The 24,511-nt window shown below is 35.2% G+C and overlaps 1 protein-coding gene across 3 annotated transcripts in view; it reads left to right on the forward strand.

The window, feature by feature from the left end:
* LOC149410935 (choline-phosphate cytidylyltransferase A-like) overlaps positions 1 to 24,511 on the forward strand; it is a 120,559-nt gene that overhangs the window by 26,053 nt on the left and 69,995 nt on the right. Inside the window, exon 1 of one of the 3 annotated variants that reach the window (XM_089647082.1) lies at positions 18,981 to 19,739. The exons of the other annotated variants lie outside the window; for them this stretch is intronic. Coding sequence (XP_089503208.1) covers positions 19,335 to 19,739 — 405 coding nt within the window. The 5' untranslated portion in view covers positions 18,981 to 19,334. Of the gene's footprint in view, positions 1 to 18,980; positions 19,740 to 24,511 lie in introns of those variants that run through there. 3 annotated transcript variants of the gene reach the window in all.

Genomic DNA, 24,511 nt, shown 5'->3' on the forward strand with positions numbered 1-24,511 from the left:
AAATTAAAATTACATTATTTTTATCAAGTTTATTTTTCTGTGAAGGTAATTATGTATTTGTTTAGTGCGTAGATCCATTTATATAGCAAATAACATAATAGGAAGTACGTACTATTTTATATTCGAAAATACTATTTCCGGTTGTCTGTGTGTAAGATGTTAGTTATTTCTGTTTTTTTTTTCCTGTGTGAAATTTTTGTGTTCAGTCAACTCAAATTTGACGGCCTGCGTGGTCGAGGGGAAAGGCTCTAGACTAGCAATCCGATAGACCGGATTCATATCCCGGCGTGCGCAAGTAAATTTTATTTGATGAATTTGTGTTATTTCACAATTAAGTATATATTTGCGGCACCAGAGTGGAAGATACTCTCAGTATCGCCCTGGTGTAAGACCACCATTCACAATTGAAACGTTGCTTGTAATAACTTTGGGCCGTGTTTGGTGACCAGATCTGAATAGCCAGGTACTTCCCCGCCTTCCTCTCCCTCATCTCATTCCCCTCACGGCTACCTTCAGCCTCACAATATACCCTGATTGGGTGATACTCTCATTGGCTCCAGACAGTTGGGAGTAGTATTATTATTTTCTATTGTAAATAAAATTAATAATTCTATATTTGTAATGTGTATTTCTTTTGTTTTGTGATTTTTCAAGTTTACTAAAGGTGTTCTATAACATAACGGTATTTTTTATAGTCGCGTTGAGCCAGTCACGTCACAGAGTTTGTTCGGAGGAGTGCGTTATTTGAGCGCCTACCTCCAAACACCTAAAACTATCCTATTATTGTCACATATATTCTTTGTTTATTGTTGTTAAAAATCTTTAAAATGATCTTCAAAGTGCATGAAATCTTATCTCACATTTTCAATTTTGGGTGTGAAACAACAAATAATCTAATATAATGGCGAACTCCGGCGTTGTGAACATTGCACAGCTTTTCTGACACGTTACACGTCAACGTAATTTTTTTATCGTATGCTATGGAGCTTTAAAATATGACTGAAAAATAATAAATGGCTAAAATTTTTTTTTGTTATATGTTTTTAAACGTGCAATACGAAAAAACGAATGGTTTAATCTTGAACTAAGCAGGGTAGCATAAATTTTTTTTCTAACTAAGTGAATAACTGTCACGCCGTTTTACAAAGGAGCTGTACAAATATATTTATTAAATAATAAATACAGCTGACTTACAACTAGGATTCATAATAACTAGTGACTTACATCTAAGACATATTTCTAGTGACTTACAACTAAGGTCTATAACTACTGTCTAAATGTAATATATATTTACATACCTAGAGATTTACACACTTCCATTTAAAAATACATCAATAAATACTGTTTTTAATTTTCCCAATTGAGCGGAATCGATTGTAATCGAGTATGAAGACATATTACTGGCTTTCGTATAACAGGTTTCATAAATAAATAAACTATTAGATTTTAAGGCGAAGCTTAGTGCTAAATCACTATTTTGCTATATTTTACTATAACGAATTGGTGTACATTATGAATACCAAAAATATGCTTTAGATAAATTTAAGGTTTTCCTAACGCCTCACTTGAATAAAATACAAATAAAAAAATAAATTACTCAATAAAAAATATATATGTAAACAACTAAAAAAATTTTTTTTCAATAGAAATGTATGAACGCTTAAAGGAAACAACTTTTAAAAAATACAGTATTATAGCTAAGATTATCTGTGACGGTTTACCTTGATTAACTCTTTTGCTTTCCTATAAAATTATTTACAAAATAAATAAAAACCAGTTTTGTGCTTGAAATCGAACGTTTCTAGACTCCGTTTATCAAGCGATTTTAATGCCTATTACCTACATTTTTGACAATATAAGGTATACCAAGAATATACTTATTTTTTGCTTGTATCTTCCTCTAATGATTTTGTAAAACTAATTATCTTACTGTGGTGGTGTAGGAGATTTTCAAATATTGTCAGGTTATTCGTAAACCGGGAATGTTTGTCTTTCTTTTAAAAAAAAATTAACCCTACACGAAGAAAAATGAGTATTGCTCATTTATTAAGAATCTCTTCAATTAATCATAATCCGGTAAAAAAAACTCGTTTTCAGTCCCGTAACGAATAGGATAATGGATAGGTTTCATGGTAAACTTTTATTAAAATAATGTAATAATGTATGTTAAAGCCCGGCTGGGCGTAAAACCAAATATAATAAACTTAACTCAAAATCATAATGTTTTCGCATTTCGTCAATTATGTATTATAAATGTAAATGCAGGTGCATGTGCACGTGTTCCGATATATTAGGAATTTACTAAACGTTTATTAGCAAACGGCCTGCAATCCCGTTTTCAACCGGATTACCAATCATTTGAAGAAATTATTAATAAATTGGAAATATTCATTTTCTCCGTGTGTTATTACTAAATGGCAAAAGTAAAATATCACGAAGTTACGATATGTGAAAAATTCTTTATTATATGTATATGATTATCACAGACTTATACTCTCTTTCATCCGAGTGAACTTATAAAGGAAAAACTTATAAACTTTCGTGGAATCAATAGAGGGCTGTAACTACAATTTATTAGCCTTGACTAAATGACAAATGAAGGGTATAACCAAAAATCACGAATGTTAACGATACTGTCCCTTCCCACAAAAAATCGATTGCATATTACAGTTATAATGCATTTTTCCGTTTATTACGTATATCGGGGGAAAGAGGGAAAATTAATTTATCGTAAGATGGGGTTAAATGTTATCAACTCACTTTTTATGATGTGTCAATTTTTTTACAGTGTTTTTTTTTTAAATTTGTTTGATTTCTGATTCATCAATATTATTAAAATATTTTGAAGACCTAACCTTCTAGTAAATAACCTTATTTTTAAATTTAAAAAATATTTTAATTCTTTCTTACGGAAATCTTTAACGTAATAGATAACGAAAAGCTATGCACACGCATAGTGCGAAATGAAGACAAATAAATATTATCCAGGAAATGGATATTGAAACGTTATATATTGGCTGAATAACACGTGAATTTCATCAGAAACAATTATGCAAATAGATAAGGAACTTGTATGATAATTTATTCGGCACTAAAGCTTTCAATCCCGGGATATTTGTCTTTGGACTTTTTCGGCACCGTAATCCCGGTGTTGTGCTTATCTTAATACCGGGATTTTTGTTGGTCTCGCGACCGTGTTTCAAGCTTGGGAATGTTTTATTTATTTATTTATGTCATTTATTGCACAATATTCTGGAGATCTTGGGATACAAGTCATAAATATTTTGGGGTAGGTTATATTTAGAAGTAAGAATAGTTTTATTGAAACCTGAAAAACATTCAGTATTTCGGAATTGTGATGCAATTCATTTGGCAGTTTTAGATGTTTATATTTTATCTAAAAAAATTGAATGTGTTCTTATGCATTTTTTCTGATTAAAAAAATACGTTTGTACAACTTTTATATGCATGTATGCTACCTAATGTATGCTAGGCTACCTAATCTGTGAATAATATCCGAAAAATAAAACTTTTGTTAAAACTCTTATTTTTTTAATAATTCGAACATTTCAATTTCAATCCGGGAAGTTCAGATATACTAGCATCGGAATCCCGGTTCTGAATAAAATACCCGGGATTGAAATCCCTATTCGGGACACTACAGTCAGCGGAAGGTGATAACAAAATAATAATTATAATCATTTTCATTACACAATTCATACCCGAACAGCTTACCTTTGGTCACGCCATCTTACGATTTACCGACATATTTGTTACATCACGGAATGGTTGGTCTGCGCCATTTCGACGCAGTTATTGATGGACTAGTGTAGGCAATTACCTGTGAAATCGTTGTTTTCGCTGTTGCTGTTGGCGGTGTTGTTGTGGAAATTCAGTGTTAATTTCAGTAATGATTGCACAGCATGTTGCTGGCTAACATTTGGAGCTGGGGTTCCGAAAGTGTTGTGGTGTCGGTTAAACCATCCTTTCATTTGGGCGCTTCTTTCAAACTGATTCATTCTTATGATCTGGTAAGTGACCTTTCGTAATACAATCCCTTAGGAGATAGATATATATATCATCGCCGACATTTCCGATTCATTGTTACGCGGATGACAGTACAGTTCATGATAGCTTTTTGTTTGACAAGCCCCCAAAGGGCACACAAACTCCAACGGCTCGGAGGGCTTTGAAGCAGAGAATGGACGGTTATCTCGAGAGTATTTCCTCCTGGGGTAAAAATAATCTCGTCGAATTTAATGTTTCAAAGACCCAATCCTGTCTGATTACGTCTAAAAGGGATCCAAATGATAATCTAGTCTCCTTCAACGGAAGCAATCTTCCGAACAGGCCTTCCATTGATATGCTTGGTGTAACTATAAGTGACCAGCTCAGGTACGGGGGCTCCATCGAAGCTAGAGTAAAGTTGGCCTCTCAGAAGCTGGGCGTACTGTACAGGGCCCGCAGATACTTTAATAGTACACAACTGCTCACCCTGTACAAATCGCAAGTGCGCCCTACTGTCGAATTTGGCAGCCATCTCTGGTCTGGAGCCCCAAAATACCTGAAAAAAACCCTTGACTCTGTGCAGAAACGGGCGGTCCGTTTGATAGATTCCCCAATCTTAACAAACGGACTGCAATCTTTAGAGCACAGGCGTCAGGTAGGTATGCTGTCCTTGTTCTATCGGTATTACAATGGAAGATGCTCTGAAGAACTAGCGTCATTGATCCCTTCGGCACCGGTGCGTAGTCGGGATACACGCCAAACGCGCGCCCAACATTTGTACACAGTTGACACTTGTCACATGAGAACGGGTCGCTTCTACGATTCGTTCTTAAGTTCAACAGCTCGGCTGTGGAACGAACTGCCGGCCTCTGTGTTTCCTCCCTCCTACAACATGGGACTCTTCAAGACCCATGTTCACTACTTCCTCTCCACAAAAAGACCCTCCACACAGCATCCCCAAAGATGACATAGGCCCTGAGGGAAATTATTTTCTTCAGGGCCTCCTGTGTGGAGTAAATATAAAAAATAAAAAAAAATTCTGTAGGCCTTTTTAAGATACACAAATCCGTAGTACATTATTTTGATATATGTATCTCATGAGGTTTAGTGTTAGCAATGTAGTGCCCGAAAATATGTTTTTACGTCTTGATTACAAAACATCGACTTTTTTCTACATTCTAAAAATATGATATGCGCGTATCATATTTTTAAACCTTCCGGAAGAAATTATCTAAATGATAGTGAAAACGCTATCAAAATCCGTTGCGTAGTTTAGAAGCACTAAGCGCACATACAGACGCGGATAACTACTTTATTTTAGAGCAAAAAAGTTGAATTGTTTGTACTGGAAAATAAATATTCTTACAAGGAAAAATATTTAAGCATGGGAAAAAATGGTTGGATATACGAAAATGTTATTTATCTTTTTTACTTCTACCATCATGTAAAATGACTTCCCAAAGTTAGTGCATTTTACCCGCGGACAGCAAAAGTCGTTGACATGACTTGATCCGTGACATAAAATAGTCATTGTTTATAAATAAGTAGGTATGTATTTAAGTACAAATCTTATGTTTTTGTGGAAATTTTGATTTTGATTTATTGAATAAGAATAAATTAGAAACATACTTTTTGGACGCAAGATCTACTGCCTACAGAACTAGTAGTAAACAGGTGTCCATGGTTTAGTTTGTACGGTTCCATGGTAACTCCTCAAAATTACAATTCAACACACCTTTAAAAGGTGATATAATATAAAGTTATTAATACCTGATGAAACTAAAACTAGGTTACATACGTAACTATTTAATCTAGTGTTTGTTCATCACTTTTCAAAACTTTATAACACTTTTTATAGGTGTGTTAACTGACATTTTGACGAGTTATACGGTCAACAGTCTGTACCTCACAATAAGGATTTTTAGTAGGTAGGTATGTCTTTTTGTATGGGAAAAATATCTCTACCGATTTTTACTTGTACAATCACTTAGAATCACCTACCGAGGTTAGAACACTTTACCCCCGGACCTACCCGGACTTACCTGTATTAAATATTATTATTATACCTGAAATGTTTGCACAATAATTTATCACGTAGGTACCTATGTAGGCCTACCTTCTAATAATCTTAAATCTGTGATTAATTCCCGTGAACTTGTTTGTGTTTAGAAATTTCCAGTGAGAGGGAATCACCTTTCTCATCTTATTATTATCTTGTCTATTTGACTCATTGCATCGTTTTCATACGTCATCTGTTCCACATATAGGCGCGATACGCTCCGTGTTTGTCATTTAAGATTATTTATTTTATTATGAATATGCCAAGAGTCTAACTAGAGAATAACAGAAGATTACGATTTCTCGAAGGAATACTACAAATACTTTGAGGTGTGACATTATATACTAAATGCAAGAAACACACATTGTAATTCTCCACTTTTATTGAATTAATAAATTACAACCAACCAGGTTCTTCTCATCTCATCATCAAGGCTTTTAATGTATTAATTAATAATAATTGCGACACATATAATATGTATATAAAACATAAAACAATGAGAGAAAGAGACAAATAGAAAAGAAAACACCTTATTGGTGACGAATTATTATAGGAGAGTAGGTAAGAGGGGAAGAAAACAGTTAACGGAACAAATTAAATATGAAACTATCAGTTAAATTTATTTGATTATTAATTATGTTGGAGTTATTATTCACTAACTAACTAACCATCACGCCGTTTCACCTCAGGGGTAGGCAGAGAGGACGGACCGCCAAACAACTCTGTTTTGGCACGCACGCCTTGCCTCATTCACATTCATACATACTCTTCTATTATTCTGACTCTTGACATGGCTTGACTAGAGTATCTGATTCACTTGATCGTGTCATGTCTTCCTCGGGCGTCCCCGACTTCTGCTACCATTCGCATCATATATCCTCCTTACACTCCTTTCTTCGCTCATTCGTTCTACATGCTCAAACCATCTAAGCGTCCCTTTCTTAATCTTCTCATTACGCTTACATCAGCCTTGCACTCTTTGCAGATCTCCACATTCCTCACGCAATCATACATTGTTTTACCACTCATACGCCTCAGGGATCTCATTTCAACAGCATTCAATTTACTTTTTCCTTTCTCTGCCAGTTCCATGCCTCACTTCCATACATCAGGGTAGGTACCAGCACTCCATTGTGGACTGCTAACTTCGCTTCTTTGGACATTTTTTTGTTAGCGCCAACTGTGTTCAGTCCTCCATTAATGGAGTTACCTGCATTTACCCTTCTTTCAATATCTCGAGTTATTATTGAATGCTTTCTTAATTTCGAGGGCTTCTAAATTATTTAACCTAATTCCAATTAGTAGCCTTTTATCTGGTTATATTAGTTCTTCGATCGAATACTTTCTCATTCCCGCATAGCTTCGTCTCGTACTAATTAGGGCGCCGCTTTGGCTTACAGGTGTGACTTCGAGAAGGTATGATACACCTGTGATGACCAATAAAAGGTCATGTTTTGCCCTAGAAAGGTAAGTTACATAACCTGGGTTACCTCTGGCAGGTCTGGTCGAGATATCTAACTTGACCTAACCCAGAGAGGGTATATACCCTTATTGTAAAACAAAGGGTCAAAGGAACGTATTACGTTCCTTTGGGAGGAATGATAAAGGTGTAAGGATAACCTGTTTCCTCAGTGAACACCTGTTTTTATTGTTGAACTGATATAAATACATGTAATAACTCGATGAGGTATAATTCAATGGTACTACTTGCAAATTGATTGTCCCCAAAATATAGATATTTACTCGATAATTGTTATATCTCTGCCTTTACTTGCAGATTTAGTGTGTTGGGAACTCTTGATTAAGTAAAAGGTTCTTTACAATAATTTCGTGTATTTACGTTACAATAAATTAAGTCTGAATTTGTGTTCACTGTTCATTACCCGAGGGTTGGTAAATTTCTAAAAAATTCCCATTATAAATTACATTTTAATGTAATATTTTAGTTTCAGAGTTTCCTCTTGAAAGAGTGATTAGTTTATATTAAAAGATTCGCGAATTCAGAAAATGTATTATTATTTAAACATCTAATGGTACATATACATTTGCGAACCTGAACTCGAACCGAGCCACGAATTACGGGAAAGGAACGAAGCAACTGCGTTTCGCACCCTTTGCGGTTGCTTTGTCCCTTTCCCATAAGTTGAGGCTCAGTCCGACAGTTCGGCTCGCGTATGTATACGTGGCATAAGATGTTATTTTACTTCTATGTTGACGTTCGTCTTTTTCAGATATAAAAAGCGGAACTACCATTGTAATTAAGTTTATATATGCCCGAGTGGCTCAGTTTGTCATCACTATCTTTCGTATTAATTAAGTATCTACCTAAATTATGTATGAGACGATGTATCAATGTGAATGAGGCAAGGAGTTTGTGCCAAGTCAGAGTTGTGTGACCGTACATCCTCTCTGCCCGGGAAACGGCGTGATGGTTAGTAATGTACATCTATTAATAAATAAATAATAAGTAGGATTTGATTTACGCTTTGAACGGTAAATACTAGCTTTGGACAAAGACACTATCAATACCATGATGTAAAAGCATTCAACAGTCTAACACTTGAAAATAAAATGGAGGAAAACAAAAATAAATTCAGACACAAAACCAATATAAAACACACATCACTCACAAAAACACAACATATAATATAAATATACCGATTTTATTTTACTTTAATTTTAAATCTAAATTTTTAGTTTAAATTTCTTCACCAATATTATATATATTTTCTTTAAATGTATTATGTATTTTTTTGTATTATAAAATGGAGGCCTCAGCACGAGTAAGCCACCCAGTGAGGCCAACAATACTGGATTGTACTTTGAAATTTCAAATATTCTTCCGAAATAAAAATAATAATGAACTGTGTCCTTTTAATAATAATTTGACCAGGATTTAGAATCAACTTCCCACGCGATATTTTTTTAATGAATCATTTTGAAAAGTCACATTAGCTATGCGTGGGATTAATCCATTTTAAGATGTGTGCAAATTTAAATATGTCAATAAAGTCAATGAGCTGTCGAACCTTTAGCAATATGTTAAGATTTCATATATTTTTCTAGCTTTATTTTCTCACCTTCTTCTCTCCGTCCCTTCCACTCTCTTTAGCCTCACAAATGCCCAAATTGGGGATGCCATAGCTCCACTTGCTCCGGACAGTTGTCCGGTATTTACAAAAAAATAATCAAAGTCTAGAGCCGCTATCTCTACAATCATGGAATTGCAATGCACAGCTTTTTCTGTATGGGAATTTATTTTACAATAGCACTCTTTTTAGCTCGCAACGTCGTTATCATTCTGAGTTACGGATTTTTATAATAACCATTTTACTGTTATAATAAACAAAGCATAATAATTACACAACTGCTAACCCCTGTATCAATCGCAAGTGCGCCCCGCTGTTGAACTTGGCAGCCACCTTTGGTGATAGCTTATCCTATCTTTACTAACGGATTGCAATCTTTAGGGCACAGGCGGCAGGTGGGAATACCGTCCTTGTGCTACCGGTATTCCAATGAAAGATGCTCCGAGGAGCTAGCGTCACTGATTCTGTCGGTACCGGTACAAAAAAAACACGCCACGCTACGGGTTGGGAAACAAGCCAAACCCGCGCAGCATTTGTATTTATGAGAACGGGTCGTTCCTACGACCGAATCTTGAGTTCAACGGCTCGGCCGTGGAATGATTTGCCGGCCTTTGTGTTTCCCCTTTAAAAAAACCCCAGGTTCACTCTTTCCTTTCCTTAAAGAGAATCATCCACACGGCATCCTCAAAGATGGCTCAAAGGCTCCGAGGGAAATCATTTTCCTCAAGGCCTCCAGTGTGGAATTAATATAATAAATTCTAAAAAATCACTATTTTCTATTTCATATTTTCAAGAAAGATCTCGTAAATGTATTCTCGGGCGAAAAAGGGTAGACAAAAACACTCGTCTCTCTTTCACACATTACTGAAAATTACCTAATAAATGTTAGGTAATTGGAAGGATTTAAAAATACATTTAATTTTTTTCAATATATAATAATTATTACTTGGCATCGTTACGCTATTGCGTATTACTTACTACGTCACAACGTGTAATCATCATTTAAAATTAATTTAGTTTGCAACTTCCCAATCCGGTAAAGTAATGTTAGCAATATTTTATTTAATTGTTGAGTAGAGAGATGGCTAGTGGGTATCATTTCTTCATCTGCGTCATCCATGACTGAACAGCAGTGACCGCATTCACTTTGTAGGTAGCCAATTGATGACAAATTCATGACGGTACTTTTAAATAAATCTATTTGAATTTCACTATTGTTTTCTGTAATGAATGAATGCAAACTTTGGAAGCGGAAATTAACCCACTTCCGACATCTGATCGAGATGAAAATCTACTTTTGGCAGTAGTCCCGTAAACACACAGCCATATAGGCATTTCGAAAATATTATTATTTTTTAATGATAAACTCATGTTTATAAGACAAGGTTTTATGCATAGCATAAAGGATAACAAATAATTATAAGCAATAATTAGTCGCCTGAAATATCAATACAAATTGAAAATGTCTCCCGAGTAAAAATATATTAATAATAACTATGACTAATTATTGCAAATAATAATATTTGACAAGTCAAAAATATTTCACCAATGAAGATATAATATGTCTCGCCGCCATCTAGTGAGAAATTTAGCACTAACAAGGCCTTTCCTACAAAAATAAAGTTTTATTTAATTTTTTTTTATTTAGGAGAAAAAACAGATACAGATATCAATTGACAAGAATATACAAAACATCAACTAGAGAATTCACCTGCATCCAAACTATTTCTCACGAATTGACTTAAACAGCAGTTAAAAACATTTACAAATATTTTGACTTATAAATAGGGGAAAAATATATACATAAGAATATTATTTTACAAATAGAGAAATGAAAAAAATGCGCAATATCCTTAAAAGAATTTACAAATTATTTTTGAAAAAATTTAGAGGGTAAAACAAAAAAAAATATATAAATAGATAAACAATGTTAAACATAAATTAAAAAATATATATATATATATTTAAACGAAGTATGTCTAAGTTATTTACTTTGAACTTTGTAGGAAAACAGTCTTCATTTTTCTACTAAAAGTAGTGCGTGTATCAAAAAATAAGTCAGAGTCCTTGAGGTTTTGATTCTGATTAAGTGATTCGCACATTCTTCTGATTGGATCCCTGACACCAGCATTTGTACGCGTCCTGCTAATGTGGAATAAGTCGTTAAGCCTTGTTACTCTGGGTGGTACTTTGAAGTTAATTAATTTCAGTAAGTCGGGACAGTCAATAACGTTGTAACAGATATTATACAGAGTCATGAGATCAAGGTATGTTCGCCGGTTAGATAGAGTGGAGACGTTATAACTCGAGAGCATATTTATGTACCCGCGTTTGGGTGCGCTCATTCTGTAATTGAGGCATCGCAGAAATTTCTTTTGAATACTTTCAATATTTTCTTTATAGATATCGTAAAGTGGATTCCATATGGAGGTGCAGTATTCAAGTTGAGAACGGACCAGAGTGGTTGTTGGTTGGTTGTTTACAGGTGGGTTGGTTGGGTGAGTTAGTTGTTTACAGGTGGAAAAAATATAATAAGCAGTAATTGTTGTTGATTGAGGTACTAGTACATATTGAATCAATTGGCAGGTTGGAAATAAGCCGACATAGCTCAGTGGTTTCAAAGCACCTGACTGGACATCAGAAGGCAGGGGTTCAATTCCGTTGGCGGCATTTATTTTTACTCGGGAGATATTTTCAATTTGTATTGATATTTCAGGCGACTGATTATTGCTTATAATTATTTTTTTCGAAAATGGATGTATCGTATAAACCTTGTTTTTTACATTGATTTTTCTATATTTGAGAGTAAGGCAACCTTACAAGTGGGGGGAGTAGGTAGTACCCAAAATGAGTATCTTCCTCATATTAGCTTAAATACTTGACATATCATTTTAGTATTTTACGCATTTCTGCGCAAATACATAAGTTACCATTAATAATTGACTGAATAATTGGGATGTCTATAGTTTAAAAGCCCATAAGACAGAAAAATGCATGGGGTCGTCGGAAGACCCACTTGGTTACAAACGTTTTTTTGTCATCAAGAGTTAAACGTCCGAGTTTGCAACATTTGCAAACTTGTCAATACCATGGACATATTATAATTATTTAGAACTGGCTGAAGTCCCCGGCGTTGCCCGGATACACAATTTTTTCCATATCAGAAATAGGCAGTAATTTTGCTCTTAGTGTAAAAAAACCACTGGTCTAAGGCAGCTACTCTTAGATCAACAACATCATCAGCTGTAGGCAGACTGATAGAACCTAAGCGCAAGTCAAATACTAAGTTTGGTGATCGCGCTTTCGGAGTATCTGGGCCGAAGGCTTGGAATAAACTCCCCCGGAACCACAGACATAGGAATTAATAGACGAGAAGATAATGGCGAGGGGTAAAATCAACTGTTGAAGAACGAAGGGAGTAAGGCTGACTGTGATTCGTCAATAAATCAATCTGACAGTAAATAGGCATCTCGCATTATAATATCACCATTTACTTCTTAAAAGTAAAATCTGCTTTTGAATGAATAGACATTTTTACATGGGAGCGCAAATTACTCGTCACGTTATGAACAAATTTGCGGAAGTCCAAATTCGGCAAAAAAATTCGGTTCTATTTTCAGAGTCGAATATTTCGTTTAAGTATTTAGTTAAGACACTTTTATAAATGTTCATAATTTACTTCCCAGCAACCAACCAGCTTTGTGTTTCGCGTCCAGACGTTTCTCGATGTGATAGTAACAACTGATTCATATTATACGATGTGAATATGCTTAAAATAAAGTAAAATAATGCTTATATATGGAATGTAATACGACAATTGGGTTTATTCTCTTTTTCAAATCTATTTTTACAAGTTTTCATAGCACAAGTTAACATTTTGCCGTGTTATTTCGTAAAATGAACCGATGATGCCTCGACCATAGTTCGCACAAGAATGATGACGTCACGTTTTCAAATTTCACTTGAGGCCATACGCGAGCACAGCCGGCTCCAATGGAACCGGTATGGGGAGTGGGGATAATACGCTTTTAATCACTTAGGGCAGGTCTACTAATATTCATATGTCTATGCCCGGAACTAAGATCCATAACAAGTCCAACAGAATTCAGGTCTAAACTAAAAACTTACCTTTTTAAGCTGTCGTACCCTTAAATTAAATATACCATTCCTAGGAGAAAGTCCAGTTATATTCAATTTTCCAATTATGTCCTAAATCCTGTATCTAAATTTCGCTAATAAACAATTAGATAATGTTAATTAAGTGTTAATCTCAAGTAACCTACCAGGTAAGTATTGTACTGTATATTATCTCCATATATAGTTACTAATAACATAGATAATTGTCGAAATGTATTATATATTTGTACAGCGCCCCTGAGGTGATTTTTCACAAAAACGGCGCTATACAAATCATACAAATATTATTACTATTCAACGTAAAATGTGCAAAATTTCATTAAGAAGTATTACATTTCTTTCTGAAGGGTCGGAAAAGTGAGAGGGTGGTTTTTAGAAATCAATCTCGGAAATAAACTGTAGATTTACTACCGTAACTACGCTGTAATATGGCACTATTTGCGGTCATTATATTCATCGTATTTTAAGCATCTTTTTTCATAAAAAGTCAATTATATTCCCGTACAATCTTAAAAATAATCGTGACTTTTCGGGAACTTCGAGTCGAATTTGTGGTATATTTTTTTTATTTGCGCTTTCGTTTTAGAGTAAATTGAGACCAAAGGTGGAATTATTTAGGTAAAAATTGAACAAAATTTGCTGTTTATATAATGCTAGTGCTCTTTTAAAAGCGTACACACGGCTCCAATAGTTTGTTTAGTTGTTGAAAAAAAACAAATTAAAAATCGAAAAAGTTTTTTGGGTTCACTTTGAGGTTCACGTTTGTACTTTGTGTTTCTGGACACCATGTATATGACTACTAACCATAAAAAATATCCTCTTAAATTATAGCGGCGTTTTTGTACCGAGAAAAACGACCATTGAATCCAATTAATCACACAATACTAATGATGTAACCCTGTTGTCACGTGGGTACATTATTTTTCTCACTTTGTCATCTTTGAGATCCATTTGATTTTCCCTATTGTGCACTTACAAAATTTGCCAGCTTTGAAAAAACGCCGCTAAAATGTACCATTACATCAAAAGGTACGAAACCTCTAGGAAATAATCTATGAAAAAATACCTTTTTACAATGTACCAAGAATACGTTGGCAAAATTTTCCTCCACGTATGCTGCCGAATTCATAATTTGTGACTCCTTAAAATTTTCGCATCTAATAAAAAGGTTTTTGTGACAACATTAAAATTTTTAATTTGTCGTTTCTAGTAGTTTGCCCCTTTTTGTATCGTGGCGCACATTTTGTTTGAGTTTTGAGGAAATCGCTTCGTGGAGCCTATCGAAGCATGACGCATGCGCGATTACAAACACTCCTCTGATTGGTCGGGAACAAGTGGCGCGGTTTGTCCACGCGATTCATGTGTTTCCAACATGGCGGGCCGCCTTCTTCGAAAAGATAATTATTGGATCATAATGTATTGTCTTTAGTGTTTATTGTCAGTCATAAAGTATCGTACGATGCATGTTAAGTATTTATCGTGTGATTATTTGTCGATTTCAAATAATGCATAATTCATAATTAAAATTATTAATCATTCGTATATCACACCACTATTTGTATCGTTAATTTTAATCGTCCTTGATAATTTATCATTCGATCGATGCGCTTTATTGATTAAGAATTTGAGCTATATATCTGCCATTTGTTTTATGTTAATTTTCGGAAGTTTTAATAATAATATTTCAATGATTTGTGTAGCGCCGTTTTCGTGAAAAATCACCTTTAGATCGCTGCACAAAATGATTTTTCCAACGCTATCGTATTATTATTTATGTTTTGTTTATTTATCTTTCCAGTTGCAATCAACAGTTGCATTTTATAATTTTTACATTATTTATTTTGAATTTCACGACCAGCTGGGATCTTAGGCTGATTTTAGTGTCACGCTCACCGTCAGCGCTCATAGATCAGCGCGTAGTTCGTCAGCGCTGAGGCTCAGCGTGGCTCGTTTCAGTATCGTACTGACCGCCTTACTGTACAGTCGAAGACCAAAATGCGGAGTGTATTAGTTATTACTGCTTTGTACTACCTATCCCAAAAAAATAAAAACCGGCGACGACGAAGACTCCATGTTCATCCATTGATTGAGCAGAGAGCCGTTGCTGGAGACGTTGTCTTGTTATTTGGCGAACCTCATCGATAACTCGACCTGTATCCACTTCGCGATTCGCCATGACTGTACACGCGATGACGTCTGCTCCGCTCGACACTAGAACGATCGCTGAAAGCAGAGGCGCTCGTGCGATCGTCAGCGCCGACAGCTACGCGGCGCCGACGCGCGACGCGTACGGCCGCGTAGCCATCAGCGCTGATAGCTAGCTACGCGTCATTCAAAAACGCTTCCTAGAAGTTCATATATCTCGACCATCAGCGCCGACGGTGCGCGTGCGGTCGGCGTGACACTAAAATCAGCCTTACGAGTTTATTTTTTTTATATAAGCACATATAAATAAGTATCAGCATCGCAAAAAAATGAAAAATACTCCATAATGCAAGTGGGAAAATTAACAGATTTGGTAGTACAATAAATAAAAGAAATAAGTAGAAGCAGATCTGCCTAGGCAGTTTGTTGAATTAGATTTGTTGATCTGCTTTGCGATATAAATTCTACTAAGACCTGTTTATATTGTGATTGATACTTTAAATATGTCAACAACGTGCTTATAATCATTACCCAAATACGGCGAACCATAAATAAACCACTCACGAGCCACATTCCTGATGAATTAAAAAATTGCATTGTAAGGACTATCTTTAAAAATGGAAATCACTCCTTAATAAATAATTACAGGCCGATTTCTATAATACCTGCATTGGAATATTTTTTAGAAAAATATATATCTATAAATTTGGATAAATAATTTTAAAAAAATTATTATTGATTCATGCCAGTATGTTTTTCAAAAAAAAGTTATGATAAATTGCTTGAATTTTTCTAATTATATAAATTCACAACTTAACTCTAAACAACATGTACTGGTTCTATTTATTGATTTCTCAAAAGCTTCCAAATCGATCAGAGGGTTCGGTCACCCTCCACTATCTCGTAACGGTTGTGGAAGATCCCGGTGGTACAAACTAACCCACCTGTTTTTTTTTTGTTTGGACCACCGGGTCCTATTTTGTATTCGAGAGGTCGATTATTCAAGATCTTGACGAGATGTCAAGATTAAGCGCTGGCAACTCGTAATTTCTTAATGAACTACCCGGCCTTTTGCTCCCGACTGAGAACTGAGAACCACAAATTGACAGACATCTCGCTAAAGTCGGGTAAACAATATATTTATTTATTTATTTATTTATTTATTTAGACGCCGTAAAAGGCTTTTACAATATACATGATTTATGTTTACAGTGGTTCACAGGAGCGAAACAGTATTATGTTTAACAGAATAATTACTGAGAAATTATGTTGAAAATTAAACAAGAATAACATCTGGTATACATAGTTACAATAGCATTTTTATTTTCAATCCGTACAGTAGTTTAGTATTGAGGTTATTGTTACCTTCAATATTGAATTTGGTTGAATTTGCTGAGAACTAAGAGTTAGCTCTATTGAATCAGGGCTGTCAGTAAGACATCTCATAACAATTTTGGGAAAAATTATAGTTTTGATTAAGTATATAAAATTATTAGATAACACTCATCTGTCTGATATCTGATGTAAGTGCATAGTTTAGGTTCTGTGATAACTTATGAATAGAATTATGCCTAATAACATTGATAATTACGACAGAGGTATGTTATTATAGCCTTCTTATAACTATATTCCGTGCAGCTGAACACATCTACTACTATATCATCATCTACTAATATATTCAAATATGCCAAATCTCATCAATCAACACAACGACGTTCTTCAAGTTCAAGATTATCAAACGAAACCACCACAGATATCCACTCAGCCAGTACTCGGCTGTCAAAATTCAGAGTTTTTCCTTGGATGACCACAGAGATTACCATGTCTTTTTTTTTGGTTCCAATTTTCTATTGGAGTTATACCCCCGCGGCGAACGGAAGCATACCATTGTGATGCCGTATTGGTGTTGTCGCAATAAAACGCTAGATATTGTCTAGATGTTTGTTTGTTAGGTATATATAAAGAAATAAAGTATTATAAATAGTTCAGGGGTGTCAATTATTGAATTTATGGTGTTTTATATATAAGTTAAGTCATGAACTTTTCTGCTTTCGGATAGTTTTAATAAATTCAGTTGACATAGTAGATAATCATAATGACATATTCCCATGTAATACCAGTTCTGAAATTAATAAATCCTAAAAAAATATTTTGAATTCTTTCTATCATGAGTAAATGAATAGCATAACCTGTGCCCACACTGTTGAGTTATACTCAATTTATTATTATTATACCAAAAATACAAGCAATTACATATTTTCATCTTGTTAATAAATCATTATAATATATCATTGAAAAAGATAATACTTAAATCTAAACGAAACATGAAACAGTACAAGACACTGAAAAATAAAAAAAGATAACGGTCACAACTAGGTATACAACCAACCCAGGATCTCTTGTTTTACCGGGACAGGCTTCTTAACCAACTTGAATTATTTTATTATTAAAGAATGAAACATACCTCAAATAAAATTTGTATGATTTAAGACTACAAAACTGTTCTCAAATTTAATTAAAAATAGGCATATCTAAAATAGTCTGAACGAGAGATCTGACGTCATGAAATACACACAGCTTTTTTATCTGAATTTGTTATATAAATAAACAAATATATAAATATTTAGATTAGTGTTTTGGAATCCAAGAGAAGTCGGGTTCAAGTTGGTACAAATTTTCCCGGACAACAAAACAACAAAAAAATCTACGGAAGTCACTTAAAGATGTAGAACGCCCATTAATCCTACTAGCCCGTGTTCGTAAAACGTCTGGATGGTAGAGGTACGTTTTTTTCGTAGACTTTTTGTAAACCCGATGCAAATTTTGGCTACTAAATTTAATAAAACAACCTTTTTCCTTAAGATTTTCTTAATACAAACCCTCTCGCGGTATGGGTGTGACACACATAATAATATAGTTTTTAATATTAAATTTTAAGCCACCTTAAAAAGTATTCCGAACAGTTGAACTGAATAATATCAAATATAAACCAATATAACAACACCCCCATACACACAAGCCCTGCTTATTTATGGGGGTACATCAAATACATATTTTATGTAATTAATAACTGTACTATATTCAATATTGTGTAATGTAAATCATGTATCTTTTTTTTACTAATAAAAAAAAATAATATATATATACAGACGTGTGTATTTTAAAATATATTTTTATACTCGTGCACAAGTGGGTTAGATTTCTTAGTTTTTTTACAGGTAACTCGAAAAAAGTATATAAATTAAAAAATAAGCGATAAATAAATACTCACCGCATTTCTTATGGTTCTTTTTTTTTAAAATTCTCATTTCGATTTGTTTTTGTTAATGTGAATACCACATGAGTTCCAACAGCCCGAAGAAAGTTGTACGTTTACCCCTAATGGGTATAAGTATTTAATTCGACTGCGACCCCGCGATTATCAACGCTGGAATCCCCGTGGCACCTATAGCTGCACTTACAATATCGGGCCACGGCGGCCAAGTCGCCGGTCCCAGTAACCAACTAGTTACCGGCTCTAACCGCAAACCAGTGACAGATCACCGGCCTTCCGAGCGGGACGTGTCGTTAGTTGTTCGGCGTCGGTCGAGACATCCCTTGTAAATTATAAACAAACAAACACGAATTAATAAACCCTACTTTTAAAATTCGTACGTCAGTAGTGCAGCATTCTTTCGTTCATATTGTGAGAGTAAAGCCTTTTTTCCATGACGCATATATTTGCCGCTTCGTCGCTTGATTTTTTGCATACCTACATAGTACTACTATTGGAAATAACATATCGCCGTTAAATAATTTGTTTTGTGCAATCGTTAATATATGAATTAATCGCGCTCGTGTGAACAAAACAAAATTTCACAATATATATTTTTTAAGTGGTTGAAGCATTCTTTATCATGAATTGCATCCAAAGTGAACTGAACGGAGTGCACGCGAAGGGGGCGAACGGACACCAGAACAACGGTTACTCTTCCCCCTTGCTAGCGAACGGACTATTTACGAATGGGTATAGTCAGTGCAACAACGGCAACGTTCTCAGCAAGGGCATCGGCAACGGGCGAAGCCACAGCCTGACCAACGGGATCATGAGCAACGGTCACAGCAACGGACTCAACGGTCTCAGCAACGGTCTCAATGGACTCGACGACCTCAGCAACGGTTACCATGGCAACGGAGTCCTCAAGAACGGCCTCATGAAGAACGGGATGGAGCACTACAACGGCTTCCCACACAGTGAACCCAGGCTTTTGGGATTAAATGGATTCGCCAAGACACTTCCCCTGCCTCAAAGACCTCACGTGGTGAATATACATTTTTACTACTCGATATTATAAAACAGGGATCTATGAATTACATATTGAATGCGCACTACAGTAATTTTGGTTAGCAAGTAAATTTGACTTCGATAATTCCAGTGGTTGATTAACTTATTGATATGTTTATATCAAAGAAAGATAAAGTTGTCGAATGCGGCCTTACGCAAAAAATTAAAAAATAGCACTTGGTTTCAACTTTATTACTATAAGAACCAACTATTTATGTCGGGGGAGATGGTAAAAGATGCATTAAAGTTCATTCATTTTGTTCTCAATCAAAGTTATGTTTGAAGGTTAGAAAATACGCTTAAATTATTAAATTAACCCAAAAAAACTAACTAAAACTCGATCATAATCATTAAACTATTACGATATGCTTTCCCCATTGCTATAAAATAACATTATTTGTTCAGTGAAATACAATTTTTTTTTACCCATATCCGGGTATTTGCCTCTAAACTAGTTTCTGCCAGACGCCCTTTACTTCTGCCAGTTCTACGAATTCTCGTTCGCATTATATCTCTTATTTTATCTTATCTGTAAAATATAACAGTTGACGGGTTCATTGATTATGCACGACTTTTCCGGTTATGATTCTCCAGGGTTTTTCCCGTCAATATGCCCGTGTGTACCATTTTTTACACATGTTTAATTTCGTTATTGATGTCTAGACCAGTGTTCCGCAAACTTTTTATGTTCACGGTACACCTAACTAATCAAGAAATTTTAACGGTACACCAAAGAAAAAAAAACAAGGTAAATTTTGGATAGGATTGGCTAGGCTTATTACAAATAACGGCGAACTTTGAGGTTAAACTACGGAAGCTGCATGTCATCATAATTTAAAAAAACATCCCAGGTTTTGAATGGTTTGTTTGGCAAAGCAGGGTTTGTCTAGCCGGGTTTGTGTAATTATGATTGATATTTATCACATAACAGTGACAGAATGACCGCGAACTGTCACCGAATCGGTTCGAGAAGTGAATTTTAATTTTACGCAATTGATAATTAAAATGCACATTTTTCCGCCGCCACCAAGCCAAAAAGTTTCATTTTATAGTAATTACGGCATATCTAAAGTTTTTTTCTAAAAATTATTCGTAATAAGCGTGGCCACTCCGAACCAAAATTTACCAAAAACAATATTTATTATTAAAATCAATATAACATGAAAAGATGTTTTATGCGAAATGTGAGCCTGTTTAACTGAACACAGACGATCAAAATTTGGAACAATCGTTGATAACGCTGCTCGCATCTCTTCGTCGATCGTCCTCAGGCGTTCTCTTTTTTTTTACTTTATCGTTGTGAGAGTTGAAAACCCCAATTCGCATAAATAGGTCGTGGCAAATGGTAATAGAATTGCATTAGCTCGCTTTGACAGCAGTGGATACTCATTTTTTACGTGGAGCAAAAAATGTGCTAACTCTGTTTCAGAAAATTTTAATTTTAGTGTCCGATCAGTTTTAAGCTCCATAAATTCTTCCTGCTCGTTTATTGGTAAATGTCCAAGGAAAATGCTTTCCGAAAATGGATTTCTTACCCAGTCCATAGGTTGCAGGTCACACTTAGGAAAATATGAGTTCATTTTTTCTGCTAACAGCTCCAAGTGTTTCACTATCAAAGCCTGCACTTTTTTTTCTGAATCGGCAGCCATGACATTTGGAAACATTTCGTTACTACCATTGGTAGCGTGGCTGATCCATAGCACCAACTAGCGCGAAAGCTTTCAATCTTGTCCGAAGACGTTAAAATGTTACAATTTCTTCCTTGCATTTTTTTGTTCAGCTCATTTAATTGAGCGAATATGTCCGCCAGATATGCAAGTTTTGCTACCCATTCTTTTTTAAATTTTATGTTGAAATCTTTTAAAATCTTTTTTAATGTTATGTTGTCACGCGTATGCACCCCGATAGCTCGTGCGCAATCACGTGATAATGAAGCAATAGCACCCCACTTATGTAGTGTAGCACACGTGATAATGTAGCGTAGCGGCGTAGCACACGGCCACTTCGCAGCGATCGAGTCCCACCCACGCCACCTCCGGCCGCCGCGCCGCACAGAAAAGTAAAGACCGATTTACAGAGCACTTTGTGAGAAGTGACGCGGGACTCGCGGCACACTTACAAATGGCCACGGCACACCAGTGTGCCGCGGAGCACACTTTGCGGAACACTGGTCTAGACTCTCAGGTGAACGCTTCTGTTGATACCATACAAAATCTGATTGTCAACGTTTGCAGTGCTCCAAAAATAATTCATTTTGTGAAACAAGTCTTACTTTACTCACCTTGTTCTGTCCAACGCGTAGACGCACGCGTACTTTCCTGTCAAATTCCATACAGCATCGGGTTAGCGAAGATTGCAGCGCTCTAAAAACCCTTTATTTTGAGGAAAACTTATTTTACTTTTATATTCTCCTGTCAGATTCAATAATACAGTGAGGATTGCGAATAACGTTTGTGCTAAAAAAAGCCCTTATGAGAACAGAAAAGTGCTTTTTTTCTAAATTTTATACTACTGTCAGGTACCATACAAAATCGGGATATTGAAGAATAGAGCGTGCTGAAAACACGCCTTATGTGAATGAAGCCTTATTATGTATGTACCTATTCCTTTTACACTCCTGTCAGATCCATGCAAAATCAGCATTGTAAAGATCGTTTGTGTTAAAAAAAATTGTTTTGTGAATGAAGTTTTAATGTTTTCCTTACTCGCGTTGTCCTGGATTTGAACGTTTTGAATTTCTTGTCTTAAACACTCCTTTGTTCTTCGTCATCGTCAACAATCGATGATTATTCTATTTTGGATTCATCACGTAACCATTATGTGAATGAATGTAAATATTATCAGAATGACGTGATCCTCCGGGTCGAATAAAACTCCTATAATCGTTATTACGTCTAGTATTTTTCAGTAAGCATTTTTATCCTTATCGTATAGCTCGCAATAACGTGGAAAATCATTGAATAAATAAGATTTTTAATTAAAAAAAATACATATATTTTATCATTATATACAGGGTTTTCCAATAAGAGGTGTTATTTTGAATAGCCCGCTATTTCGGTAGATGTTACTTTTGAAGTTGTCATTTTTTGACATTTGACAAGTAGAAACTACGCCATTTTAATAAAAATGGAACGATACACGCTTCAACAACGCATTGAAATTATTAAAATTCACTTTTATTAATTATTAGAATTCCATCGAAAAATCATCTTGAGTGATGAGGCCCATATCCACCTCGGTGGCTTCGTCAACAAGCTAAATTGTCGCATCTGGGGCTCGGAAAACCCAAGAGTTAATTTTGAAAAGCCTCTCTATCCTCAACATGTGAGGATAGAAAATGAGGCTGGAGCAACAGTTACGGTGCTTTCGAGAGATGATTAATGATTTTTATGGCCGGAATTGGATGGTATTGATCTGGACAGCGTTTACTTTCATCAAGACGGCGCTACGTGCCACACAAGCAACGAAACCATTGATCTTTTACGATTTAATATCAAAATAACACCTATTATTGAAAAACCCTGTATACAGGGTGTATCGGCACGTATCCGACAAACTTTAACCAGCTATTCCTTAGCATATTTGGAGTAAAAAATCTTATGTGCACTTTGCTGTCCGGTAACGTTTTTTTTTAATAAAAAATTTACTATTCATATTTTCACCACATGTCACCACTGTTTTATCCTTTGTCAAAGTTTGAAAACCCATCTGGCAAATATTTTATTCGAATTCCGTTGAATAATGTACGTGTGTACCTATATTGGCGCACTTTTACAATCACAACGAAATGGCACGGCACCATTCGTCTCATTTTTAGCTATTATTATTTAGTGTGTGTGAAAGAGCGAAGACGCTTTTTGACATACTTGCTTATAACAGCTATTGAACACGAAACGCAATGCCAATGACAGTGACGGAGTGTGGAAATTTTAATATTTTTTGTTTTTAATTGAAAAAAAAAATGCTACCGGACAGCAAAGTGCCTATAACATTTTTTACTCCAAATGTGCTTAGGAATAGCTGGTTAAAGTTTGTCGGGTTAGTGCCGATACACCCTGTATATAATATGTGTTGTACATTTTTTTGAAGCTTGGTTCACATTAAGATCTCTTTTTAGCGCGTTGCAATCTTTGCTATCCTGTTGTGTATGAAATCTGACGGAGTGTTATCATTGGAAGTTGTCGTTTGATTTTACTGAGCAGTTTTTACAATCGTGAATATAAAAGCATTCTATATTGAAGTCAGTTACGGTTACAGATCGAGTATGCAACTTACTTCAGTTTTATCGACTCTCATCTCGTACAAATAATAATAATTATTGATTTTCTGACCTGTTTTAATGCCTCCGCCCAAAATGCCTTTCAGCTTTTTGGATTACTTGAATATCTCGTCTGACGGGTTATAATGTGTAGGTACTTATTAATAAATTCCCAGACATAAAGCTCGAAGCAAAAAATTAAATATACATTAGTTTGGGTGCGTTTAAGGTCCACATGACGTCATATGCCTGCGATTACATGGCATTGCAGACTACTGCATAATGATGAATTAATTACATAGCAACTTGCATTATTCCTTGTGTATGGAGTATGAAGCATGGTTGCTGCATAACATCATCTCTTTTCTCATTTTTTAAAAAAATAATGTAATTTCTCCCTCTTTCTCCTTAGCGATGCATGTGACGGAAAGAGAGGTTATAACGGGGCTGTCAGTGGCAGGACTGTAAACCTAGTATGTAGTACGCCTGGT

This window comes from Hesperophylax consimilis, chromosome 26 (genome assembly GCF_061612785.1).
Source record: "Hesperophylax consimilis isolate HC1 chromosome 26, BYU_Hcon_1.0, whole genome shotgun sequence".
Taxonomy (NCBI): Eukaryota; Metazoa; Arthropoda; class Insecta; order Trichoptera; family Limnephilidae; genus Hesperophylax; species Hesperophylax consimilis.